Source organism: Macrotis lagotis, chromosome 6 (assembly GCF_037893015.1).
Source record: "Macrotis lagotis isolate mMagLag1 chromosome 6, bilby.v1.9.chrom.fasta, whole genome shotgun sequence".
NCBI classification, from domain to species: Eukaryota; Metazoa; Chordata; class Mammalia; order Peramelemorphia; family Peramelidae; genus Macrotis; species Macrotis lagotis.
The window spans coordinates 40,357,248-40,385,131 of NC_133663.1; the positions used below are offsets into that span (position 1 = coordinate 40,357,248).

The 27,884-nt window shown below is 39.1% G+C and overlaps 3 protein-coding genes across 3 annotated transcripts in view; 2 read left to right on the forward strand and 1 right to left on the reverse strand.

Moving 5' to 3' along the window:
- Positions 1–5,618, forward strand: part of ACTL6A (actin like 6A) — a 31,137-nt gene extending 25,519 nt beyond the window's left edge. Inside the window, exon 14 of the mRNA XM_074190988.1 lies at positions 1,109–5,618. Within this exon, the coding sequence (XP_074047089.1) occupies positions 1,109–1,189 (81 nt within the window). The 3' untranslated portion in view covers positions 1,190–5,618. The remainder of the gene's footprint in view (positions 1–1,108) is intronic.
- On the reverse strand, positions 1,819–15,855 carry MRPL47 (mitochondrial ribosomal protein L47). The gene is made up of 7 exons (XM_074190989.1): positions 15,718–15,855; positions 14,432–14,577; positions 12,124–12,184; positions 10,330–10,426; positions 7,077–7,207; positions 5,985–6,080; positions 1,819–2,083 (listed from the first exon to the last, which is right to left on the reverse strand). Exons 1-7 carry the CDS (start codon positions 15,801–15,803, stop codon positions 1,969–1,971), a joined length of 732 nt encoding a protein of 243 aa, XP_074047090.1. The 5' UTR covers positions 15,804–15,855; the 3' UTR covers positions 1,819–1,968.
- A 217-nt stretch (positions 15,856–16,072) lies between these two features.
- Positions 16,073–27,862, forward strand: NDUFB5 (NADH:ubiquinone oxidoreductase subunit B5). Its single transcript, XM_074190990.1, has 6 exons — positions 16,073–16,245; positions 16,342–16,430; positions 19,321–19,387; positions 21,577–21,638; positions 24,246–24,352; positions 27,637–27,862. The coding sequence occupies exons 1-6, from the start codon at positions 16,110–16,112 to the stop codon at positions 27,755–27,757; spliced, it is 582 nt and encodes a 193-aa protein (XP_074047091.1). The 5' UTR covers positions 16,073–16,109; the 3' UTR covers positions 27,758–27,862.
- Positions 27,863–27,884: the final 22 nt, after the last annotated feature.

Here is a 27,884-nt window from a genome sequence, read left to right on the forward strand (position 1 = left end):
CATGGAGCCTTATACTTGTGTCAGATTTGAGTGATTCCCCCCTAGAAAATGTGTGGATGTGTACTGTTGGCCATGGTACCAGTGTAACTCAGGTGAGAGTTGCTTATTACAGCTATATTTTTTTTGATTTAGCATTAATTCTGGTTGAGTCAAATCCTTTGGCAAGTGAAAGAAGTAACCATAAAGGATTTAGCAGACTATTTGTAGATTCAGAATTGGCATGGGGAATTTTAAGGTGTCATCTTAATACACAAAATATATAAAAATTATAAAAAGGGTGATCTTAAAGAAAACTTTTTAAAAAGATATGGAGTTTCCCCAGTCCCTGCTAAGAGACTATTAAAAGAATTATATATAAACACTTAAGTCTGCCCTGCACTTAAATGTTTGGTTTTACTTTGAGGTTGAAACCTTATCTTAACAAATAAACCAAAAAAACCTTGCCCTACTCATTATCTTCTGTAGGTTTAAACTCTTGTTCATATTATTTAACCTCTGATTTCTTTTTCTTCCTGTCTTTATCAAATCCCTTGTATCCATCTTGTTAATGAGCAAACAGCAATTTGAATATACTATTCTAATAATGACCCATATCTTTTTTTCACCCATATCATATTCTTGATAAAATTCTTCAATATCCTAGCTTCTTTTTATAATGATAATTGGATTCCTTTATTTTCAAGGTTTTTTGCATTACTTCTTCAGGTCTCTGCCATTTATTTCTTTGAGTACAGCTTTGTTTGTACACTAAAAAATTACCCATTTTTCTAGATTATCTAGATTATTTAGTTTACTAATAAATATAAACATGAACCCAGAATCCTACTATCTCACTCTTTCTCTGGGTTGAATCCAAGCTACTGGTCATCCTCATTTAAGTGTATGTATCCCTGATTAGTACCACAGAACTATGGAAAGGGTGAACAATCCTCTGTAGCCTTAAGCAAGGGTAGGCCTTGTTGGGGGATTCCTCCTCTTCCTGACTACCCTACTGTCCATTATTTTCCTTGCCTAGTGGTTGATTGTTTTAAATGTTAAAAATGGGATCTGACATAAGACATTTAAAGAATAGACTGGATACTAACATGTATTCTTTCCATTCCAACAGGGTACCTTTCAACAGATGTGGATTTCTAAACAAGAGTATGAAGAAGGAGGAAAACAGTGTGTAGAAAGGAAATGCCCTTGAAGCCAGTTCTGAAAAAACTGTGGCCTTCCCTATGATCCCTTATGTTTCATAGCTTTAGTATACTCAGGAACAAAAATGAACGTCTTTTGTAGAATGTTTATACATTTTTGCATACTTCAATTTCCATTTAACAAATTTTAAGCCTTTAAACTGGCCATATAACTTAAAATGAGTTTTTGCCTTCCTTGTAAAGCAATAACTCCTATAAGCATTTTATAATTTTTGTATAAATATCTATTTTCTCTAAATATTTTCCTTTTAGTAAACAGCTTTCAACCCTGATTAGCATACTGATTTTCAAATGACTGGTAGAATTGATTTTTACTGACTAGGAAAACTTACTGCCTATACCTTTACCTCATACTTGCAAAACTAAATAATAAAGATTTCTATCCATTATAAGAAAGAACTTTTTTGGTTAAGATCACAAAATTGTGGTGACTTGCTTTTTTCTTTGGACCATCAAAATTCTTTTAACTAATTTTACAATCCTATATTCCTGGCTAGGTTATAGCAACCTTATGTTGCTAGCAAGAATGAAGTTGAAAGGTACTTAGAAATTAGAATAGAATTTAAGATTTTTTAGTTATGATGAACACTGAACGGCAGAATTACAAAGTCAAACTTCATAAGATAGAAACAATTTTTTAATAAACAACTTACCATAAGTTAATCATTTTTATCAGCCAGCCTTAAATTACAACTGAAGTGAAAAGTTCAGTTTTATCAAGGTGAAATAGATAATACTAGAAAGAGTCCACCACATCCTTGGTTAGATTTCAGTTTTGCGCTTCAGCAGACATCTGTGGAAATTTCTTTTGAAGCATTTTCTGCTTCTTTGACTGCAAATTTTTCTTCTTGGCTTCACCTCGCAAGTACTTCTCAAGCCTCAGTCTAAAATAAAAAGTAGAATGGCAACTGAAGAAGTACATCTAATGCTTTCTTTTCTCATAATCATCAGTAGGTCTGGATCTCTTTAGGGGAGTCATTTTCCTCTCCCTTCACATGACTTGACCCTTACATGTATTGACACTGTTGTCCAACATCTAGAATATTTAGTGTAAATGAACAAGTTTCTTGGCTAATGAGGTTGGTAAAATATGAGATGTAATGGATTTTTTTCATACTGCCTCAATTCCACAAAGATTTCAATACCTAGTACTGTGACATGTGCCTTTTTCCATGTAATAAGTACTGATTTTAAATCACAAACCCAGCCTTGAACTGGTCTAAAAATGAGTCACTGTGACTTCTTGTGTTTCCATAACCGAATTCAATCTGGTGCATTTTCTAGAGCTGTTTTTTGGAGTTGGGGAAGGGGCATGAGAGAAATTTGCCATTCTTCTTGCTACTCTGCCACCTTAGCTATTTTTCAAAAAGTAAATCCACTGAAATGGATGAAAATGTTGTCATTGAATAGTTTTTTAAAGGTAGCATAGATCTCAAAGACGGTTTCAAGATGAAAATCTAGAAAAATCTAGAAAAACAGCAATCTCATATGATTATTGGAAATATGGATCAAATTTGGACAAATCAGCAGTGCAAATTTTATTCAGAGTAGACAGTTACCTAGTGGATCCCTTAAAGGAAGTCACTGTAAAAATACTGTGGGAACAAAGTCTGAGAGATAAAAATGAATAAAGCATATTCAAGAAAGAATGAGCCTGCAAGAATTAAGAGGAACCATATCAAATAAGTAATGGGAAATAAAGATGGGTTAGGCAGTGTAGAACTGCATTGTGGAGGGCTTAGAATGGCAGAACAGGAAGTACAGATTTGATCCTGTGAGCTGTGAGTAGATCAGGGTGATAAGTCAGGATGGTGGTGGGTTTTTGACAACATAATAGTTAATAGACTTACAGTGTTGCTTGAAGGGATTGGAAGAGAAGAAAAAAGGATATAGGGAGGTCAGCTGGGAACTTTTCCAGTAATCCACTGTATTGTGATAAAGATTTAATGGATTAGACAAGAGTAATGGCAGCATGAAAAAAAAAAGATGAGACCTTTCAAGGACATCAATAGGATTTATCAATTAATTGGCTTTAGGGGAAGAGTCAAGGCTGAGTTGAGTTTTAAGCCTAGCTTAAAGAAGAGAGCTGGTTTGGTGGTGAAGATAATGGTAATGACAAAAGCAGGTAAGTGGCTCAGTGGATAAAGTACTGGACCTGGAGTCAGGAAGACTCATCTTCCTGAATTCAAATCCAGTCTCTGATCATCGGCTGTATGACCCTGGACAAATCACTTAATTCCACTTGCTTGCCTCAGTTTCCTTATTTATAAAAAGAATTGGAGAAAGAAGTGGAAAACCATGGCAGTATCTACCAAGAAAACCCCAAATGGGTCATGAAAAGTCAGACATAATTAAAAATGACTCCAAAAACCTCCCCCCATCCTCATTTACCAGTTCTTCTTGGTAAAGTTGGTATTAGTTGCAGGTTGCTAACAACCTTGAATCTTAAACTACAACTCTATTTAAAATAACTAATAAATTGAAATCATTGTTGAAATCAAATGTTGAGGGGTGGAGCTGAAAGTTTTTTCTTTTCTGAGGAAAACTTGGTGGTGGTGGGGAAAGGAAGTTCTATATTGAAGGAAAGAAACCCTTTGCATTTTTAATCTTGATCTCTTCTTTAGAAGAACCTTTTTAGTTCATTAATAAGAATCCAAAGATAAACTAAGGTCTTTTATCTTAAAGAGCCTAAATGAGTGAAAAGATTATTATTATTATTATTATTTTTTGCCTGAAATCACCACCATTAGAAACTCGGAAGGTCCTAGGGGCAGGGTGTGTACACATTAATTTATATTCCATCCACATAATATAGACTGCAAACATGCATAGATGAGATCTAGAAGTAAACTGAGGTCCAATTTTGAAAGGATTTGATGGTAAAGTTCCAGTTTCCCAACAGAGTTAAATTTAGAGGTCAGTATTTTCAAAGCAAGAGATTAAGCAAGCAAGTAAAGAGCAATTCATGTGTTTTGGAGTTTTCTGAGGTGAAGACTCAGCATGAGACATTGCAGCTGAAGGAATCACTGAGGGAAAAAAGGGCTGAATGATGGAGAGAATGGGATCACTGTCTAAGACCTGGCTAGGAAATTCTAAAAAGCAGAGGTTGGTGGTAATGGGGGAAGAAAGCTAGAAATGGATCGTTAACTTCTGTTTTCTTTTTTCACAAATGCCAACTTGTAACTCAGCTACATTTCACATTCACCTGGCCAGGAGTTGACTTATCTTTCTGGGTTCAAATTAGCTTCCAGATACTTACTAGTCATGTGGTCCTGGACAAGTCACTTCACTCTCTGCCTCAAGTTTCAAGGAAATGGCAAACCATCCAACTATCTCTGCCAAAAACTCATAAAGAGTTGGACCTGACTGAAACAACTGAACAGCAGCAATGGTTGCTGGTGTTTAGTAGTTGCTTAATTCACTTATCCATTCAATGGGAATTTAGTAACTGCTGTGCCAGAACTGTCCCAGGTGCTGGGGATAGAAAGCCTTTAAAAGAACAAGTTTACACTGAATAAGAACACCACATTCACAAGTCAGTAATAGGGAGTAATTTGGGGAAGAGACTTATTTACTTAGAATTAATGGTAACTGGAGTGATCTCTTCAGATTTTGTATAACAACAGTACTTGGGCTTTTCTGAAGGAAGCTTGGGGGTCCGACCTTCTAGGAAGCCAAAGTATACTATGGCTGTAGAAAGGCAAAGCTGCTGGCTGTGGGAGTACACAAAAAAGAGTAAAGTCTAATCTAGAAAAGTAGGCTGAGTTCAGGTTGTAAAGGCTGTAAGGTCCACCAAAATGAATGTGTGCATACATGCAGTAATGGGGGGGGGAAGAGGAGTATGCTATGACTATAGAGTACTTTCTGGGAATAACATTTTGAGAGGAGGAGGAGGTGGAAGAGAAGGAATAGCCTTGAAGCAATGAGGAGGCTAGGTAGTAGTCAAATGAGGGTAAAGATTCAAGAGAAGATACAACTGACAACATTCAATGACTGATGAATTGGATATGGGAGAGTGAAGAATCTAGAATGTCTCCAAAGTTGTCACTCCAAAGAGTGACTCCAGTCTCTCCTACTAAGCTGCTTCAGCAATTTATTTAAAAACTAAAACCAACCCATGCCAACAGTTTTCCAGGTTTATTTCACACCATTTCCATTCAAGAATTCCATCTTCTGCCTCCAAGCCTTTGCCCAAACTGTGCCTCCTACCTAGAAATTGCTCCCCCCCCTCCAATCTGTAGCTCTGCTGAGGCTCAGCTCATACCTCTTCTGACATCTTTCCTATGAGAACTACCCCATTAAAAAATGTATTTTGTAATTACTATTTGTGTATACACTACTTCCCTCCAACGGAATGAAAACTGTTAGCAGGAATGTGCCTGGCAACTGGCAGCTCTCAATGAATGGTGACAAACCTGAGAAGCCCAGATTCACTGGAGGCTCAGCTCCCAGGCCGCCTCTGATGGGAAGGTATTCTTGCCCTGCCCTGGAGTTAGCACTCTTTCCTCCCTTAAAGCATGAGGTGTAGACTTCTTTTCATCTGTTCTGTCTTTCCAGTAGAAATTCTACTCCTTAAGAGAGCACTGATCATTAAGTTTCCTTTTTATAGTCCCATCACCTAGGATCACACCTTACACCTAGGTGATAAATGAATAGTTGTTGGATTTAACTCATTTCTGATATTTCACAAGATACATCTTAAAAGGTGGTCTCATAAGGAGTTAGGTCCTTACAATTTTTTCCTATGATTTGCAGATGTTTCATTCACAAAATTGTTGTGCCTACCTGACAAACTTTTCCACGTAAGGCATTACATAGTACTTCTTCCTGTTGTATCTTTTATTTAGGTACCAAGGTATTGGCCACTGCTTGTACTTGTACCTATGGAAAAAAACATGAATGGCATCATCTTTTAGGTAGATCATTTCCATTTGTTTACTCTTCTTTGTGCTAAATACAAATTTTCACTTAAATGGCCTATTCGATTCTTGAGTTAAAACAGAAGTTTCTGCTTTTAGATATGGGTGAGGGTAACTGATTACAAAGCGTTGTTCTAAAATCCACAAACTCTCATGTGATCAGTCATTTCATTTTTGTGAGCCCTGCTTCCACTAAGCTGGGTCACTACTCCTCTGGCTTACAGCCATCTTTCCCACGGTATAAGTACTACCAATTAAAAATGTGTTTTGTCATTATTCATTTGGGTACATACTGCTTCCCTCCAACTGAGGGATAAGCTACTTGCCAAAGTTTGTACCCAAAAGGTATGAGTTGAGAATCTAGGGTTACTTCAGCAGCACAATGAAAGATCAAAGCTTCGGGAGAAGAAAAAAATACCATCAAAATCTAATTTCAGATTCCATTCTAATTTCTGTTCTGTGGAGGAGGTTGAATGTTCAGAGTGGAGAGAAGAACCAATGAATAAAAATTTGACCCTACTTCATAACTTGGTACAAACTTATGAGAGTAGCGGTAGGTAGACAGATAGTAGGTAGATAGATACTGGTGAAAGAGTATGTGACCTTGGGCATAGAAGCACCATGAAACGGTCTGCAGTGTCAGGTCACCAGGGGTCACCTGGAACTGGAAATGTGAGCTCTAAGGTGTGATAATTACATATACTGATCACATCTAGAAAGATTCTCACAGAGTCAAAGAATTACATTACATATTGAAGAAGGGTCTCTTACTATCTCTTCTTATATTACAGATTTCCTAAAAGTATGATGGACTTGAGATTTCCCATCCCCTGATTTGAGGTTGTTTAGGAAGCTCTGGGTGAGCACAATAAGGGCATGGTCCCCAGTACATACGGAAAGATGAGACACAGGCTTATCCTCACCTAAGAAGAAAACAATGAATAACTTCCATACATACCAGATGATACGTCCAAAAATGTCTCTTCTCCAATCACCTGGTCTTGGTCTTTCTTGACCTGTCTGAAGAAGTCTCAAAGCATCATCTCTTTCCTGAATAACTTTATCCAAAGCATCCATAGACTCTGACACCTAAGAAAAAAAGAATAGGTCGTGACCTAAACAGAATCTTCTGTTATTGAATTCCAAAGAATGAGTCAAGTCAGTTTTATACTTTGAATTAACAAATACTCTCTAATTGACCTAGTAAATGTAACTAGTTTCATTATTGTGTTCCTTTAAAACAATGTTATAGTTACCTTTGGGAAAAACTTCCATTTAACTCATGCTATAGCTCATCATTATGTGGTACGTTCTGTATCATAACTAAGCTTACTCTATTAACATTATCAATGTAGATTTGGTATGAACCTGGTCTATTAAAACTAATGAATTTAGTAGCATGTAAGAGACTTCTAATCTCTGAACCTTAGATATTTTATTTGTAAAATTAAAGAATTGGCTAAACTGTCTTTCAACTTGAACGATATGTTTTCTTTCTTATAAATTTAAGTTTTTGTTTGTACAATATTTTTGGGGAAGTAAAAAATGGAAAAAGCACGATCCTATATTTAATAAGAGATAAACTTCAGCTAGTAAAGAAGCAAGTAAGTGTATATACAGACCTATGAGTCTTGTGGGCACTTAGTATCTGCCTGTAACCAACTCAGACCAATTCCAAGACTTCCAGCTCAATCCTCCTGTTCCCTGGTCTCCAATTCATGAAACTAACACTCAGTTATCTGTCCTAACTGGAGAACAATCAAGTGGGAAGTACAAATAGGACATGATTTACTAAAAAAGTCTTCCTCTCCAGTTTCTGTTTACTTTCTTGGGAATAAAAGATACTGGCAGAATGACTACACAGCTGCTGGCTTTGCTGTTGACTTTGGGATAGCAAGCAACTTACATCTATGCCTCAGCCTACTCACCTGTAAAAAAGAAGAGGTTGGATGACCTTTTAGGTCTTTTCCAACTCTTGAAACTATACACTTGTTTAATCTCTAGGCAACAAATACATTTCTATTTATAATCAGGAACTAAAGTTACAAGCTAGAATTATGGCAACTTCAAAATGTAGAATGAGGCTGTAAGCTTGTAACATTGTTAAGTAGTGTCTATGATTTCTGTACCCAGATCTAAAAATCTTATATACTTAAACTGTTGCTACAACAGGGAGATGAATAATTTGGAATATATTCAGCATGAGTATTACCTAAAAGCTCAATTACATATATGGGGCTAATCATAAAGCCAGGATTACAAAATTACTCAAAATACTCAAATGCTATAAATAAGCCAACATGTACTGTGCCAAAAAAAATACAAAAACATGAATATTGGACAGACAGGTTAGACAAATACAAACTAAGAAATCCAGAGAGGAAGCAGTGAATTTAAAAAATCCAGGGATCAATTCCCAAGGTATTTCAAAGATCTTAAGTGTTTCTTTTACTCTCTGCACAAAAAAGGTGACTAAAAAGGCAAGAATAATTATTAACTTTGCTTTCTAATCTCTAGGAAATTAGTCTATATGCACAGAGAAACTCATGAAAAAGGATTTTTTTTTTAAACAGGACATTCTATAGGAGAGTCATTCTATCTTTATATTCATACATTTGATCCTGTGGGATATAATAAACATAAGTCAAATGTTTACGGTTTAAAATTTTTTTTTCTTGATAAAGAAAAACACATCTTTGGAGGCTCTCACCAGACAATCTATCTTTTGTGAATTCATGAACAATACATGAGAGATTCCATAGATTCCAGATTGGTCGAGCTCTCATCAAATCTTTCAAAGGAGACTTATATAGAAATATACTGAAAAATATAATAATAGGTACCATGTAGGTTTTATACAAGTTGGATTTGGAGAAAAAAAGGTGTGCCATATATTCAGATAAATGCATATTTGTTTAATATCCACTAGGTATTTACATCAAGTGAAGTAGATATACATATATCATTTCCAAACAAAAAAAAAGGATTTCCCCTTCTGATGGCAAAGTTTTTCAAATATTTCCTCAGTGAAATGCATAACACGTAAACTTCATTTAGGTAAGCACAGTGGAAAAACAAAGCTGACCACAGATACCACTTTTACAGACCATTTTAGGGGATGTTCAAAGATTACAAGCAGTGTCACTTAACAAAAAATGAAAAACAGTTGAGGAAAAAACAGTGGAAAGTTAGGGTTGAAACCAAATTAAACTAGCTTGTCTCCAAGAGCATCTGTAGATGCTGAATATAGGTGATATTTAAAACCAAGGAAGCTCATGAAGTCACTAGGACACATTGTAGAGTGAAAAGGATCAAAATCAAGGAATGGGTTAAGAATAATGATCCTGTAGCATTCCCAAAAGAAAAGGGGTTTCTGTAAGGAGAAAAGGTCATTATTCATTTGGGTATTTGATTATACTTGGAATCTTGGGGAAAGCAGTTTCAGTTAATGCTAAGGTCTAAGTCCCAGACTACAGGGAATTAGAGGAGGGAGGGAAATGCATGAAGACACACAATCTCTTTTGAAATGCCTACTTAGAAATTTTTCATTTAAGCAATAAAGTGGTATTCACAAAGAGTTATTATTTGTTCTTTCCTTCACAAGATGTTCTCAATCAGTGCATCTCAATCTTGTTGATCTTAGGATCCTTTTATGCTCTTAAAAATTACTGAGGATTCCCTCAAAGACCTTTTGTTTATTTGAGTTATATCTATTCGTACTTACCATGATAGAAATTAAAATGTTTCAGTAATTAGAGGAAAAACTTCTTTTTGGTGGATTCCCTGAAAGAATTTTGGGGACATATTTTTCCTTGTCAGAAGGGCTTTATATATACACACAGGTTATCTTCAAAGTCTCAGTTTTAGGCTATTAGAGCATAGAATTTTCAAGTTTTAATAGTTCAAAACTGCTCTCAGATTTTTGGGACATCCTGTATCGAAAATGATAAAATTACATTTCTTAAAAAAACTCTCTGTAACTTAAGAATTTTCACTGAGTGAAGCAGTTTTTCTCTAGAAGGCCTAAAGTCTCGGGTTTATTCCAAATTCTCTTAATTTCTTCCATGGATACTAGGTTCCCTTCTCAAAAAAGAGTGGTGAATGAAAAAAAGTTATGGTTATAAATAATCAACTGAACCAAACAAAAGAACCACTACCTGCTTTTTCAATTTTCACACCAAACACCTTTTTATCACTTCCCCTAGTCCTACCTTGTCTAATCGCTCTGGACTTGGCATTGGCAGTCTCTGTCTTTTAGCCTCCTGCTCTAAGGTGAGAAGCATATTTCTTTCTTTCAGTAGGATATACCTAAATCAAGGAATATAATAAAGTTAGTAACTCACCAAAAGGTATTTATAAAAGCAATAATTTCTAGAAAACCCAAAAAGTCCTCTTCTGCTAACTACCACACCTAAGGAAAATAACTTATTATTATAAAATAAATATTTATTACCAGATGCAGGGTTTTTGTGCTCTGAACAAAAAAGGCTAGCTTTAATTTTTCCATTTATTCAACATGTATTTATTCAGCTTCTACTTTGTAGAAAGTTGTAGGGAATATAAACATGCAAGAAGATGACACATTGACTTTCCCAAAGGCTATAATTTGGTTGGGGAGACAGCTATATAAACATGTGTGAAACACAAGACAGTATTGGATAAACAGTCCAGCAGCAGAGGCAAATACTCAAATAATACAGGAGTCAGAAGGAAGTGCAGATTTCTCAGAGAAGGAAGGATTTAATTTGGAACTAAAGGATGGGGAGGGATTTATCTGAGCAGAGATAGCGGGACATGTCAAGTAGAGGAAGCAGCATGAGCCAAGCAACAAAGGTTTTTTTCAGGAACCCTAAGTAGCACAATCTGCTTGAAGAGAATTTATATAAGCAAACAGTGTCTGGAGAAAGGGCTAGACAATTCTCATAAGGGCAGATTGTGGAAGGTCTCAAATATCAGAGTAAGGTAGGGAAGGAAAGCATATAACTTTAGTTTTAGACCTATTGAATTTAACTATGACCCAAATCAACAAATAAATTTGTTGATATGATAATTCTTTACAAAGACTAATCCTAATAAATAAAACAAATGGTTTTTCTGAGCCTTCAGTTATTTTATCCACCCATTAAACTACTTATCTTCCAACATCTTTTATTTTCTCTACTTCAAATTAAAATTATAGGTAATTATGAATTAATGTCCACCTAAATTCTCAAACCACTCAGAAAAATATAGCATATAAAAAGGACTCAAAACTTGAAGTGGTAAAGAGGTGGGAATGGAGCTGTGTTCATGAAACCAACTATATTCCTACTTCTTTCCACTTATTAATTATCCACCACAAAATTTTAAAAAATCTTAGGATACTATACAGTTTGTTGTTATGGCTTTTAATACATATAAAACAACATAGTTCATTCCCCATCCCAGTGAATCTTTGTCATATGTCCACCCTAAGTATGTAATAACAGGGGAATTTATGAGATTACCATAATTAAAGAAACTCCAGCTAGAAAAAAGATCCCTTTAACTAAATGATAAATAATAATCTTGCACTGGATGATATATGGTATCTAAGGTCCCATCCAGCTCTAAGATTCCAGATGTTTCAAATGATTAGGTGTAAATTTGTAGCAGAACTACTAAATAAAGGATGTTACCAAAGATATTTATGAATGAACAATAGGGAATGGTCATATGAGAAGAATAGTACTAACCAACCACTAACAACCAATAATAACTTATGTTATTATTGGAAGTATCTGCAATAGTAAATCACATCTACTTGGACATGTGGATTTGGATTATATGGCTGATCCTACTGAGCCAGAATGGTTTGAATTTAGGTTCAAAGAGAGTCATTATCAGAAGCTTGGTCACTACAGGATGAATTTTCTCAGGAACAGCCAATTCTATTAAGGAATAACATAGCAAGGATGTGATCCTCTTTTAGTGGGAGAATATACAACCATGATAGGAAAGTACTTAAGTAGATTAAATATACCTACCAAAGCTTATGCAGATCTTCATTACTCTTGCACCTTAACTGTTCACATGTCCATGCAGCACCTGTAAAAATAGGGTGATGAAGGTATTTTTAGAAGCCAAAATATTTAAAAAGTTTTATCTCATTTTCAGTTTTCCACTATATCATCGATAATATGAGTTTATTGATCAATCTTCACTTAATATTTTAGTGCCATTTGTTAGCCTCTCTGCTAGGTGCTGGGGTTATAAAGAGGAAAAGTGAAATAGTCCTAGTCCTTAAAGAGTTCACATTCTATTGGGAGACAGCATGTATATTTATAAGTATATAGAAAATAAATACTAGGCAGTTAAATTAAAAACTAGTAAGGGAGGACATTAAAAGATGGGGGGGGAGGGATCAAGAAAGGCATTGTGTAGAAGATGGTGCATTAGTTGTATCTTGAAGGAACTAAAGAATCTATGAAGTGGAGGTGAGGAGGGCATTCTTGGCATGGGAGATGGCCTGGGCAAAGGAATGCTGACAGGAAATGGAATGAGAAACATAGACTCAAGTTTGGCTGAACCACATGGTGCAAGAGGAAGAACAATATAAAATGATGGCTGGAAAGATAGATTGGGACCAATCTGCAAAAGGTTTTAAATTTGACTCAGAGTTCACCTTTGATCTTAGTGGCAACAGACTGCCACTGGGGTTTATTGGGTAAGGGGGATTAACATGGTCAGATTCAGTTAAGGAAAATCATTTCTTCAGTAGAAGGATTGGAGAGAGGAGAGGCTTGAACAAAGAAATGAATTAGGAGGCTATTTCAACAATGTAGATGCCAGGTGATGAGAGTATGGCCCAAGCCAATGGCTATGTGAAAAAGAACCAACCAGGAGATATGGGAAGGTTGAAATAGCAAGATTTGGCAAATGCCTGGACGAAGGAGGATAAGAAATCTTCTAAATTGTAGGTGTCAAACAAGCTGTATCCTGAGTATAGCCAAAACCAGATCAAAATGTTAATTGGGAAATTGGCCTGCAAGGCTCTTTATCTTTTTTGTACCATTTAGTTACTCCCCCTTCCAATTTGAGTTTTGACATCACTAGTCTCAACCTTTTTGCCAGAGCAACAAATAACAAAACTGATAATTACATCTCTTTTAGTTTATTCTGGTAGAAGCTTCAAATGGCACTAAACCAGGAAAGGGAAGCAAAACCAGACAGGATTTGGATCAAGAGCTCTTGAACAATGAGAAGTCAACTGTTGACATTTATTTTTGACAAAGAAGAACTGAAACCTTTATTATCTGATGGCTCTGTAATGTCCTTGGTGTTTGTGCTCCCTCTACTGGCACAGATCATAATATCTATGCCAGCCTGTTCACTTGTAGGATTCTTGTCTCTGTTGGAGAAATATTCTCTGGTGTCTCTATCCTATGTGCTTGAGGCCTTCTCCTGACTCTTTTAGTATTTCATGAATACCAGGGCTTCTTTTAGGCAGCCCATTTGCTAACTCTGATTTCCTTGGGTAATCTAATTTCTTAATCTATATATGCATTCACGAAATCTTTTATTTATTTATCCCAGGACAGTCATCTCTAGCAATATACTGCAACTCACTTATGCCCCAAGATGTCTTTATAATAAGATCTGGGTCAATTGCCCTTTTGATTCTTTGAAGACATAGTAGTATTCTCTGACTTGCAATCACATAGCAACAAAGGGGGGCAATATTAGTGTTTAAAAGATGAGTATTGGTGACAAGGGGCAGTTTGGGATTATCAGAAAGCACCAAGCAATTTTCTGAAGTGCTATTCAGCCTATTTTCCTCTAATTCAATTCAAGCTCCTGCTTACAAGGTAGCTGGAGACAAAAATGAGGGAGTAACTCAACAGGCTATTCAATTGTATGAGACAAACTAGGCCAGATGCATTCCACAGTCACTTATTTTTCTGTGTATATGAATTACTTTTTTTTTTAAGTTTTTGCAAGCCAATGGGGTTAAATGGCAAGGCCACAATAGCTAAGTAATTATTGTCTGAGGCTGGATTTGAACTCAGGTACTCCTGACTCCAGGGCTGGTGCTCTATTTACAGTGCCACCTAGCCACCCCCTGAATTATTTTTAAATGACAACTCATCCAGGAGGGATTTATAGAACTCCAGGATTTAAAGCATGAATCAGCATGTAAAATCTACATTCAACTATAAAAAACTTTGAGTTTTATATATTTCACACTTATGAAGAGAAGGCATTGTCTTAGGGATATAAAGATGAAAATATATTCTGTTAGGGGAATGCAATACGTACAAAGCAAAATTTTAGAACTTAAAATGCAAATCTTACCTGATTTAACTGTTTCTTCTCCCCAATTTTTTGGGTCATCAAAAAATTCTTCTAGTCCTTTCCTTGTCAAAGTGGTATGAATTAATCTATATTGGTGGAGGGGTGTGATGTTGGCTATATTCTTGTTTAATAAACTGACAGTAAACCTGCGAATGAATACAAAGAAAGGCGAAAGACAATCCATACTCTGAAGGGGGTGAGAAAATGCAAAACACTATATGTAATTAAGATATGTATACATGGGGTAAATCATAGATTTACCGGAGGATTTGCAAAAGAATTAAGGAAGACTGGAAAAGTTTTCTTGTAGAAGGTATCATTTTAACTAAGACCTGAAGAAAGTCATGAAATCCAGAAGGTGGGAAAGGTGAGAAAAAAGAAATTTCTAGGTTAAAAAAAAACAGGGGGCAGCTAGGTGGCGAAGTGGATACAGCACCGGCCCTAGAGTCAGGAGGACCTGGGTTCAAATCTGACCTCAGACGCTTAATAATGACCTAGCTGTGTGGCCTTGGGCAAGCCACTTAACCCCATTGCCTTGAAAAAAACAAGAAAAAAACTAAAAAAAAGAGAAAAAAATAGTCTGTTAAAATGCTTGGGGTCAGGAAATGGAATTTTATATATCTGAGGAACAGGAGATAGGAAAAGTATGCTAGATCAGATTTCAGTGTCCATGAGAGGTTGGAGACAGCACTAAAGTGTCAGAAAGCTGGAAAGGTAGGATGAGGCTGGGTTGGGAAGGTTTGTAAAAGCCAAACAATTTTACATTTGATCCTGGCGTTGGATTTTATTGGAATTGGATAGTAGTTTACTGAGTAAGGAGGTGGCAGAGTCTGCTCTGCACTTCATTTAGACCGATCCGAGTGGAGGATGGATTGGGGAGCGGCTGGGGCAGACCACTGCAGCGGTTTCGGCCTCGGTGAACGCGGCACGGCCCGCGGTGGGGACGTGAGAGGGGCCATGTGGGAGGGAGGTCGGGGGGCTGGCACAACAGGGCTCGGCGGCCGCCGGGTCAGCCCTGGGAGCCCGGACGCGGCCGTAGAAGGGAGGCGATGGGGGGTGACTTCCGACTCGGGCCGTCGTTCTCTTCATTTGGCTCGGGGAGACTCGCGATCAGGGCCGGCCCACCCAGAGCCCCGGACAAGCCGGCGACTTTCCACCTGCCGGGGCGCGGCGGCAGCGTAGGCTCCCCGGGCCCGGCTGCAGCGGCGGGAGGAGGCCCGGACCGGGATGGGCAGAGGGGGAGGCCGCCGCCCGCTCCGAGCCGCCCCCCTCGCCCGGACACCTACCCCGGGTTGGCGGCGGGGGTCCGCCCCGGGACCTTCAGGGCGGAGGCGAAGCCCCGGCACAGAGACAGGAGGCGCCGGGCCGCCATCGTCTGGCCCCCGCTCCGACGCCGCGCTTCCGCCGACCGCGAGCATCACTTCCGCCTCCTGCGGCCCGCCCCATCCGGGCCCGCGGCGCCTGGAGTGGCGGAGCCCGCCGGGGCCCCAGCCTCTCATTGGCCGGAGGCCGGAACCTCTCATTGGTCGGACGCGCCCCGGGGGCCTCTCATTGGCCGAAGGCCGGAACCTCTCATTGGTCGGACGCGCCCCGGGGGCCTCTCATTGGCCGCAGGAGCCGCCTCGGCCCCCGTAGCCGCTCCGGGCCCGGGCGTCGTGACCGAGGGCCGGGGGCAGCCATGGCGGCCATGAGCCTCCTGCTGCGGGCTTCGGCCTGGGCGGCCGCGGGCCCGGCCCTGAGTCGGCGCGGGCTCGGGCCGCAGCTGCGCCTCGGCGGGCTGCTGAGCCGGCGCGCCCCGGGCACGGGCGCCGCGGGTAGGTGCGGGCGGCGCGCGGGGCCCCGGTGACCTTGGCGGGGCGGCGGGGTGGGGGCGGCCCGGCGCGCGCTGACGGCTCCCTTTCCTTTCCCAGCCCCGGCCCGGCACAGCGGGGGCCACGGGAGGAGAATGTTCGTCATCAAGCCTTCCGAGTTCTACGACCGGAGGTTCCTGAAGCTGCTGGTGAGCTCGCTCCCCGCTGCGGCACGCCGACGCCGGGCCCAGGCGTGCGCGCTTTGCCTCGGCCGGAGCCGGGGGTTTGGCCTTGTAGACCGTGCCGGGGCCCGGGGACGCCGGGCCGGGCGGCGCCTCCCCCCCGGCGCTGGGGCCGTGGGCAAGCGCTTCCCTCCATTTGCCTCGCAAAAATCTAAAAAAACCCCAAACCTTTAAAACCCAGTGAGAAAGAATAGAAAATGAAATTTCATGTTTATACCGATCGGAAATATTTACTCCGCTCCCTTAGTGCAGGTAAGACCGGATGCTGTTTACAGAGATTTTATTCACTGTTTTTTTAGGCTTTTTTTTTGGCAAGGCAATGGGGTCAAGTGGCTTGCCCAAGGCCACACGGCTAGGTCATTATTAAGTGTCTGAGACCGGATTTGAACCCAGGTCCTCCTGATTCCAGGGCTGGTCTCTATCCCCTGCACCATTATTCACTTTTTTCCCTTTTTTTTTTTTGCAAGGCAAACGGGGTTAAGTGCCTTGCCTGAGGCCACACAGCTAGGTCATTATTAAGTGTCTGAGGCTGGACTTGAACTCAGATGCTCCTGATTCCAGGGCTGGTCTCTATCCACTGCACCATTATTCACTTTTCTTTTTTTTCCCTTTTTTTTTTTGCAAGGCAAATGGGGTCAAGTGGCTTGCCCAAGGCCACACAGCTAGGTCATTATTAAGTGTCTGAGGCCGGATCTGAACCCAGGTCCTCCTGACTCCAGGGCCGATGCTTTATCCACTTCGCCGCCCCAGGGCCATTATTCACTTTTCAAGAACACTTTATGAGAAGGGAAATCACACTGATATCAATAGCAAAAAAGGCATTCCATCTGAAACCACATTTGAAGATTCTAGATTTGAGACTCGGGAACCTCCCCTAGCTCATAGTGTAACCTCGAGCAAATTGTTGAACCAATCTATGAGACTTCAGCTGAGGATACCACAGGAAAGTTTTGTATACCCTAGAACATTATCTAATTGTGAGTTTTTGCTGATTGGATCGAAAGATCACATTTAAATTTAGTTCAGATTTCAAATGCTCTTTTGCTTTCCAAGATTGTAACATCTTAATATATAGGGTGTGTACTTCCTGCTTTAAAATATGTTTTATATATATATATATATATATATATATATACATGTATATATACATATATATACACATATATACACATATATACATATATACACACACACACACATATATATATATATATACTGGGGCAGCTAGGTGGTGCAGTGCATAGAGCACTGGCCCTGAGTCAGTTGTATCTGAGTTCAAATCGGGCCTCAGACACTTAATAATTGCTTAGCTGTGTGGCCTTGGACAAGCCACTTAACCCCATTTTCCTTGCAAAAACCTAAATGTGTATATATACATACATATATATGCATATATATATATATATATGTGTATATATATATATATATATATAATACCAAGAAATGAACTTAAAAGCTGATAAATCAGGCAGTGAGTAATTGCATTATAAACATATAGCTTATTTTAGTGATCTCTATTGTAGATAAGAAAGATTCTATTTACATTTTCTTAAATATGAAAGCAACTTATTACATGGCAGGGAGACAGCTAGTTGGCTCAGTGGATTGAGTGCCAGACATAAAGACAGAAGAACTTGAATTCAAATTTGACTTTAGACACTAACTATGTCCCTAAGGAAGTTACTGAACCCTGTTTGCCTCAGTTTCCTCATCAATAAAATGATCTGTAGAAGGAAATGGCAAACTATGCTAGAATCTTTACCAGGGAAATCCCCCGATACGGTCATGGAATCAAACATGAATGAATAAACAAAACAAATTAATGCATAATTTTGTTTACAAAACAGTGTAAATACAGGAAGATGAAAACTGGTCATTATAATTTTTGGAGCATCTAGAAGGTCTGGGACAGGTATTCTTGGAGGGAGGTCCTGCCCTGAGGAATCACAAGGTGCTTGGAGTGTTCACTTTTCAAATTTAGGAACACTGATTTATAGAGTGAAGTAAACTGATGTGTTTTTAATCACTAACTTGATGCCACTTGAGAGGGTACTACCTCTACCCTAGGATAGAGCTGTTTCCAGGGGATACTGTAGGGTCTTTGAGAACTAATTAATAGCAAAGACTCTTGACTTACTGCCATTGCTAAGAATCTCATAATTGATCAAATTTTCCTTTTTGCCTCTCCAGCCCTCATGCTTTCCTGAAGATTTGACTGCCCTCAATCATCTCTTTTATCAGGATCCAATCTTGTGATTAACAATCAAAACCATAATCATAGTAAAGTTTATGGACAGAGTCTAGGCCCAATTATAGACTGGCTGGGGACCAACTTTGCTCAGGAGATGAAGGCCCTTCACCAGAACTGAGTGGCCATAATCTGAATTTTTTTTTTACTCCAGCAGCTTCTGAAAGTGTCTTCTGAAGCTTAGGGATCAACAAAACATTGCTTAGTCTTCTCTTACAGTTTTTGTGTCTAAAATGAGTCTTAAAAATGTATTTAATAGGAGTAAAAATAATGGAACTACCAAGAATATTAGCTTTTGCAGACACTGAATAATTTGAAAACATGGGGGAGGGGAGGAAAAGGGACAAATTATTCAGTTTTTAGATTTGATCAGCCTCACAACATACTTTCCCTGCACCTGCTTCTATTGTTCTGCTAGCTTCCCTCAGTCCCTGTTTTTATCTGCCAATGGTGCTGAAGGTCACCTTGAAGCCAATGAATGGAAAACAGTGATTGGTTGGGGCAGGGTGGATAGAAGAGGGTTTGGGATAGCTGTATGGAAAGATCTCAGATAATATGTGGGACATAGAAATCCCTTATGTGCTACATTTTGTTTTCTTTTTCTTACAGAGATTTTATTTATTGCTGACTGGGATTCCAGTAGCAGTTGGCATAACATTGGTGAATATATTCATTGGTAAGCTTTAAAAATAGTTAAATGTGTAATAAAAAATATTTAAATATTTAAAAATATTTAAATATGAATAATAAAGGGCTTTAGAATAATTAGATCCTTGCTCTGCCATTCGCTGTGGGGCCTTGGGTCTTCTTTCCTTATTTGTAAAATAAGGCAAATAGGATTATAAATATATGAGTTTGATTTTGTTTGTTTTGGTCAGTAGGGGTAAACGAAGAGAGGATTGATCAGATCTACTGCTCATCTTTCCTTGTAGCTTAGTAGCAATTTCTTTTTTTTTTTATATAGTCAGTTTTGTGTAATCTAGCAGCCCTGGCTAGAGAGAAGATAACCTAGTCACAAAATTTCTATATCTGACTTAATGAGATTATTGAAGGATATTGTTTTTTGTCCAGCTGAGGAGTGGAGATGGACAGGCTGCAGTGGTCTTCAGGTTTGCATCTCCCCTCCACTATCCACCAGCTCCCTAGTCAGCTGCCCACTCTGTAGAGGAGGCAGCCTTTCCAATGGCTATAGAGGTTTGAAATATCCAAAATAAAAGGTCAGTGCAATTTGAAAAATTTTCCAGTGCAACTGGAAGATATCATTGCAGTTTGGACACTTCCTTGTTTCCCAGGGGTTTGAGGACCATGCTTGGTAGGTAAGCAAACTGTAGTGTCTAACTTTCTCCCTGATGTTTTTTTTGGTGTCTTTGAACATTGTAATTGGGGAGGGGAGGGGAGGGGAGGTAAGAGAAAGAAAAGGGATAGGGATTGGGAAAAAGATAGGGGAGTAGGAAGTGGGAGGGAGGACTCTGGCTCCAGAGCTTATTCTGGAAATGTGTTGATCCTTTTTTTTTTTGAGCCCAGGGACTTACTACTGCACCCAAGTGACCATGAACTCATAATATTAAGTTTGTTCTTAGCCTTAATTTCTGGCCTGCTAACTGTCCTGGGTCAGTGTCTAGACTAAAGCTTGTCATTAGTGCTGGCTATGGTTGTGCAGGCCTTTGGCTCAGTTCTTCACTTCTTGCGTTTCTGGGGTCTGTGTGTGAGTTGGACTTAAAGACTACCACATTGAGCCAAAGCAGGGACCCCCCAAGGCCCCTGCCAGTTCCAGTTTCTCAGGTGGAGCAGGGACATCAGTCCTGGAGTCAGGAAGACCTGAGATTGAATCTGGAATTGATCATCTAAAGGTAGACTCTGCAAATCTCTCTCTGTAGCATTCTTTTAAAACCTGGGCTTTTCCCACCTCTTGCCTATGGTGTCACTGATAGAGGAGACATGCTTTATCGACCAGCATAGATCTTCAAGTTTGAAACTTAGTGCATTGCCTGGGCCCATCCACTGCCCTTCCCAAGGCAAGGTGAGACTTGAGCTGATGTATCTCTTTTACTTGCTGCCCTTAAGATTCTAATTTTACATTTCAGGAACAGGCCCATGGGAGAAGGTTGGTACTGTTAAACCCTTCTGTGGCAGCACAGCCATTTGTCACTGTGGGAAGGCCTGACAGGTCATCCTGACAAGTCATTTCATCTCTGAGTCAGTTTTCTCATCTCTAAAATAAGGAGTGGGGGAGCTGAAGTGGGAACCTCTAAGGACCCTTCCAGCTCAATATCTAACACCTGGTGATCTCTGATCCTGTGGTGTTTACATCTATGAGTTGTGAACCAGAAATGCTATAGAGAAGGTATCCTCAAGGTCATGTCTATGGAAGTAGAGGTAGGCTGGTCATGCCACCAGAATAGATGATGATTTTGGAAGAGGTGCTTAGGATGGCCTGCTGCACCTGGGGAAGACCCTTTAAGGAAGATTCAGGGAAGGAAATAGAAAAGTGGCATATCACAATGATGAAGTCATGCAGCTGTCCCCTACGAAAAGGAACAAAATGATTTGTTATACCCTTCCCCCACTCCAAAACTGGTACTTCAATAAACACTACACATTTGTAGGAAATGTTGCTGAGGGACTTTGTCACCTTTGAAACTCAGAATTTTATCTCACAAAACTAAAAAGGAAATCATAAATATCCTATTGATTTTTCTCCAGTTTGAAATGAGTCAAAAATTTCAAACATAACTCATCAGTTACCAAGTAAAGGGAAAGTTTGCCTCTTGAAGCTGTAGCAAGTTGATTCTTGCTTAAATTGGTGAGGAAATAATAATTGAGTTTCTGGTGAACATTTAAAAAATCTCCACTGTCTCCTACCAGGTGAAGCTGAATTAGCAGAAATCCCCGAAGGCTATGTTCCAGAACATTGGGAGTACTTCAAGGTTAGTTCAGAACACCAGATATTTTAAAGTATAGTTACTTCAGCTATTTTAAAGTATAGTTATTTCAGCTACTAATAGTAAGGCTTGTCTTTCATTCTTGAAGAAGACCAAGACATCAGGGAGGTGATGTCATCACAACACTTGAATTGGATTTGAGTGAGGGGGGGGCTGTGCTAAGTCACCAGCCTCACTTTCTCCTCTGGAGCCACTGGAGAGATGATCCCGGATGTGAGGCAAGCAGGGTTAAGTGACTTGCCCAAGATCACACAGCTAGTTATAATCGTCCCAGGCTGAATTAGAGCAACTGTCCTGCCTCTAAAACCAGTGCTCTATCCACTGTGAACAGTGATGTTAAAGGGACAGTTCATCCATCTTTTATTCTAACTTCCTGTGCACAGATCTATCAGGATATTCCTTCTGAAGGTTAAGAAATCTTCAGTAGCTCCCTCTGACCTGTATAATAAAATATAAATTCCCTGGTTTGGCTTTTAAGGCACTTCAAGAACTAACCAGCACATGCAGGCTCCAACCAAAACACTCCCAGATTTAATGTAAATCCTTTCCTGTCCTCAGTATTCCAGCCAGTGACTAGTTTATAGTGAGAATACTTTATAGTGAGAATCCATTCCCTCCTCATTTCAATAATACTTACTCCCAGGGTTCTTGTAGGGATTAAATGAAAGAATATTTGAAATGTGCTTTGCAAAAAATGCTGACTTGCTTTTACTATTTTTTCTACCTTTCAATATCTCTTCTTTCAAAGTTTAGTTCAGATACCATGTCCTCCATGAAGCCTTCCCTTCCATTTCACCTATCTCCCCCCCCCCAGGTGTTCTCTCCCTCCTCATAGTTTCCTAGATCATTTTGCCCATATGACAGATGATCTATATTACAGGTACTAATGCATACACTATGACTTATTCTAATAGAATTTAAAGATAGGGGTAATCTGTAAAGCTTGGTTTCTTAACCTTTTTTATGTTACGGACCTTTTGGCATCTGGTGAAACCCTCAAAATGTTTTGATGCCTACATTAATGATTGAAGGAAGTGCCAAATTTCAGTTAGGCATTTGCAAAAATAGATTTTTCTTTTTTCCTATACAAGTTGCTTTGACCCCAGGTTAAGAACTGTCTTAGAGGTAGGCATTTTTCAATTAAAGGACATCACACACACACCCACACACACCTGATGAGGTGACTTGAATGTGTTGGGTAGGTAGATCTCTGATAGCCACACACAAGTTAAGTGTTTACTTTGTGCCAGAAACTTTGCTAAGATAATTAATAAATGTTCATTGCATTAAATTTTATTTTTACTTAGATTTTGATGAATAAGAGGTTGTAAATAGCATTGTTATGGTTTCATTTTTGTTGTTTGTAGACTAATATATTTAAGTGTGTCTATTTCCTCCTTTTCTAGTTAATCTGCTGGCATTCAAGTTTTTTTAAAGGTCTCAAAAATTTCTATAAAAATTCTATATTGCTATAAAATTCAGAATGTTGTGTTTCCATTTCAAAGTCATATGAATTAAATAGGATATAAAAACCCCATTATCTTTAAATGAGTACTGTTCTTTGAACACTTCCCCCAAATAGTAGGGAATTGTATAAATCATAATATATTAGTACCAAAATATTCTTCTGGCAGCAAAGAACTGGAAACAGAGTTTCCATTGATTGGGGGTTAGCCAAACAAATTGTGATACTTGAAGATAATAGAATATTACTGTGCTGTAAGAAATGATAATCACATGGGAGAATGCTGTGAACCAATGCAAAATGAAGTGAGAGCTGGGAAAACATTGTAAATCATAGATACAAACCAGGGATAAGCAACCCAAGAGCAAACCTCATCCAAAACGCTGTGTCCTTACAATGACCTAAGCTGACCTTGGGGAAGAGCTTTGCCCATGCACTTGAACCCTTTCTTCTTTGCAGAAGAGCTAGGGTAGGGCACTGGGGAGGCTGTGAGATCTCTTTGTATCCCTTAAGACTTGACTGGAATCTGGGGGTGATTTTGCTGAATTTCCTTTTCTCCCATCTTACTAGGGGATGGAAGGGGGAGAGATATATCACAAAATATAAAGTCATGTAAAAAATAACTAATACAAATTCAAAAGATGAATTCCTGTATTTGTCAGCTGAGGTTTTAACCCATTAGACTAATTGTTAGCTATTTTACAAAGACACAGGAAGAACTGGGAAGAGCCTCAGAATTTGATTAACAAAAACTAAAGATTATAGTTTTTTAAAATTGTTTTTACATTCATTGTAAAACTTTATACCTAAAAGAATCAAATGGTTATTTTCTTAGTCAAAATGAGTTATATTGAAGAAAAGAAATAAAATTTAATATTAATCCTTTGGATAAAGTTTCTTGTCTGCTACTTTTTTTTTTTTTTTTTTTTTTTAGTTTTTGCAAGGCAAATGGGGTTAAGTGGCTTGCCCAAGGCCACACAGCTAGGTCATTATTAAGTGAGACCGGATTTTGAACCCAGGTACTCCTGACTCCAGGGCGGGTGCTTTATCCATTGTGCCACCTAGCCGCCCCTGCTTCTTATGTATCAGGAATAATTAATTAATTTGTGTAACACTGTCTCTTATAGCACCCTATAACCAGATGTATTGCTCGTTATGTTTATGAGCCTCCTGAAAAGAATTATGAAAGAACCATGGCAATCCTTCAGGTAGAAGCTGAAAAGGCTGATCTGAGGTAAACAGAGGAGGCCCCTGGTTGGGGGAGAAGGGGGAGGGGAACTCGGCCCTTGCCTCCCTAGGCTGCTCACATCCAGAAGGAACCAGAACTGGGTGATTCAAGGGCTGGGGGAAGGCCGTTTGATGACTGGGCCAACAGACTTTGAAAGCCTGTGGACTTAAGTTTCCATGAGATGGATCTGGTGGTGGGGAGGATATTTCAATGGCTAGACTTCATTCTGTTCTGATCTTGCTGGTTTATATACAACTGATCAGTGATTAAAAGATGGAAATAATTAAGAACTTTTTCTACAAGCCCATCTATCACCATCATCAAGGACACGAGTGCATGACACTTACCTGGGGCTAAAACATAGCTTTGAAATTCCTGTTATTTAACTCTGCGTAAGACTTCAGAGAACAGGGGTTACTCTTGAGTTCTCCAGATTTTGGCCCTGAGCAAGACCAGGAGAGCCTGAGACCCACCAGCCCAGATGGTGAACAAGAAGGGAGGAAAGAAAGGTAACATGCCCCCAAACTAAAGAACAAGTGCCTGCCTGGACATGGACATGGGGAGTGGAAAGAGCCTTCTGGCTTTGTTATTAGTGATGACACACTGGATAAGTCACTGAGCATCTCAGCCTCAGTTCCTTGTTAATCTAAGAATAAGACTTGTCCTATGTACCCCATTCCATTAATTAACAAGCTTTTGCTTAGCACTCATATGTCAGACACTATGTTAAGCACTGGAGATTCAAAGATTAAAAAAAAAAGACAGTCGCTGCCCTTGAGGAGTTTACACTTTGTAAGGGAAGGCAGTTTTATACATACAGAGGTAGAAGATAATTTTGGAAGTGATGGGACTAATAGCAAGAAGAATTGCATATAGGGAAGCATACTTGAGTGGAATTTTGAAGAACTAGAACTCTAGAAAGGCAGTGGCATTCTTATGGATTTGACAAAGTTCTTTATGTATTTAAGATATGGGAGTGTTAGTTGAGGAACTATAAAAATTTTCCCCCAATTTTCTGCTTCCTTCTGATGTTGGCTACATTTGTTTATTTGTACGAAACATTAATATTCAGTGTAATAAAAATTAATCCAGTTTATACCTCACTCTGGTTTCTCTTTATATCCATATTTTGCTCAGCAGTCCTTAAGTCTGCTAGGTAATATGTTCTATGTTCTTCAGATTTTTTTGTAGGATTTCTCTACATTTAGGTAATGTATCTATTTTGACCTTATTTTGGTAAATGGTGTAGGATGTTGGTCTCCCAACTGTGTTCCAGCTTTCCCAACGATTTTTACCAAACTATGAATTCTTATCCCCAAAACTTGAGTCTTTACAAAGTTTACTATAGTCATTTGCTGCTATGTATTATATCTCTACCTTGTTCTACTGCTCTACTTTTTTCTTAACCATTACCAGTTAGTTTTGATTAAGTGACTTGCTCTAGGTCACACAGCCAATAAGTATCAAGTGTCTGAAGCTGGATTTGAATTCAGGTCCTCCTGACTCCAGGATTGGAGCTCTATACACTGTGTCACCCAGCTGCCCCTAATTACTGTCTTTTAATATAATTAAAGATCTGATACTCCTATTAACCTTTTTTTTATCATTTGCAAAGTTCATAAAGAAATTTGTCTGACCAATAAGAATATATGAGTCAATCCCCAATTGATGAAAGGTTAAAGGATCAATAATGACCTCATTAGACCTGTACTAAATATTTCTGGCAACTGTGGGGAAAATGGATTAAAGGGAGGAAAACGAGTTTATGGCTTTAGGTGGTAACTCTGTAAGGGGGGGGGAATTGGGGACACCTCAGAGATGGGGCTGTGGAATTGATAAGATGAGGCTATTGTAGATGTTAAAGAGTGAAAGTTGACACCTGACTGAATAGAAGAGTGGTCATGTTATCATTGGCAGGGATAGGAAAGCTAATAAGAGTGTGAGTTTTGGTGTGATGGGTTTCAGTATGAACATGTTGAGTTAGAGCCACCTGTGTGGTGATGTGGGACTGGAGTTTAGGAGGTAGACCAGGACTTAAAATTTAGATCTGGGTGTCTTCTATGTAGATCTGATAATTGAACCCAGGGAAACTGATGAGGTCACCTGGACAAGAGGTCTTAGGGATGGAGCCTTGAGTTAAATCCAGGTTAGGGGATTTGGATGAAGAGCTAGCAAAGGAGATGGAGGTGTGTTCATACAGGTAGGAGAGCAAGGGAGAGAGGAGTGCTGTCTTAAAATTCCACAGAGGAGAGATTATTTGAGAGGGCAGGGTGGTCAGTAGTGTTAGGTGCTATGTAGAAGATCGAGAATGAGGATTGAGATTGAGAAATTTTGGTTTGAATGATGAGGTAAAAGAAACCTGATTGCATGGATTGAGGGGTGAGTAGGAGAAGAATAGAAAGCAACAAATGTATATGACTTTTTTTCCCAGGAGTTTGGTTGTGAAAAGAAAGAGCGCTACAGTGGAATTCATAACTTGAGGGGATGATAGACTCAAGTGAAGATTTTTAAGGATGGGGGACTGGCAGTGAATGTGGAAAATAAATCATTGGTAGGGAGATATTGAAGATAAGTGTACAGGAGAGGACAGGATCAAAGTTACATGAAGACAGAATGGTAAGGATAAAGTCCATCCAATCAGGAAAGGGAGAGAGAATTGGAGAGTGGAGGTGATACTGTGGGAGTTTGTGCTATAGAGTTTGGGGAAAGAATGGGGCCCACAAAAATGATCTTTATTTTCTTAGTCAAGGGCAAGGTAAGGTCTAGTACAGAGAAGATGAGTATTGGGTGGGAAAACAAGGAGAAAAGAATAAAGATAATGAAGTATACAATTAAGAGTTTCAGTCTCAATCAGGGTGATCCATAGGGAGCTAGAATAGGCATAGTCTGACCTCTGGTTGGGGAGAAAGATGACTTTCCTTGTTTGACTTGATCTAGATAGTTGAGTAGGCAGACTGAAAGCAGGTGTGACTCCATAGAGATGACCATTACCCTTGGGAAAGTGACGGTAATAGATCGAGGATTGGGTTAAGTCAGATTGTTTCACCATCAAGGCCTAAAGGTTGGGTGGGCTACCCTGAATGAGCAGAAGAGAAGTTAAAAATTACTCTTAAGATTTTGTGTAGAGTGGTCTACCTTTCATGCGTATGTTCATCTGCCCTTGAAGAGAATCTAGTATTTTTCATTACTAGCTAGTGATTGTATTTTGTGATGTATGGAATTTTTTTTACATTTATAATGGGAGGTGTCTTGATGCTTGAAGTTTAATTTAAGGATTCTGTTTCTTACAGGTTAAAGTTTCGGGAAACAGAAAGACTTATGCGAGGAAGAGGGGATGGACCCTGGTTTCATTACCCAACTGTTGATAAGGAACTTATTGATAATGATCCTAAAGCAGTACCTGACTATTAAGTTATTGATTCTACATGTCTGATGTAAAACTCTCTTTTTAAATGGGGGTTAAATAAAGAAATGCATACTATATTGTTTTCTGAATAAACTAGTCATTTCCCTTTGGTCTTGTAGTTAGTTCTTGGTA

Excerpts from the sequence above, each read along its gene's own strand:
- MRPL47 (XM_074190989.1), bottom strand. The coding sequence starts at position 15,803 with ATGGCGGCCCGGCGCCTCCTGTCTCTGTGCCGGGGCTTCGCCTCCGCC. Across the intron at positions 14,578-15,717 it reads ACCCCCGCCGCCAACCCGGG|GTTTACTGTCAGTTTATTAA; the intron begins GTAGGTGTCCGG and ends ATTCATTCGCAG. Across the intron at positions 2,084-5,984 it reads TACGTGGAAAAGTTTGTCAG|ACTGAGGCTTGAGAAGTACT; the intron begins GTAGGCACAACA and ends TTTTTATTTTAG.
- NDUFB5 (XM_074190990.1), top strand. The coding sequence starts at position 16,110 with ATGGCGGCCATGAGCCTCCTGCTGCGGGCTTCGGCCTGGGCGGCCGCG. Across the intron at positions 16,431-19,320 it reads GGAGGTTCCTGAAGCTGCTG|AGATTTTATTTATTGCTGAC; the intron begins GTGAGCTCGCTC and ends TTTTTCTTACAG. Across the intron at positions 19,388-21,576 it reads ATTGGTGAATATATTCATTG|GTGAAGCTGAATTAGCAGAA; the intron begins GTAAGCTTTAAA and ends GTCTCCTACCAG.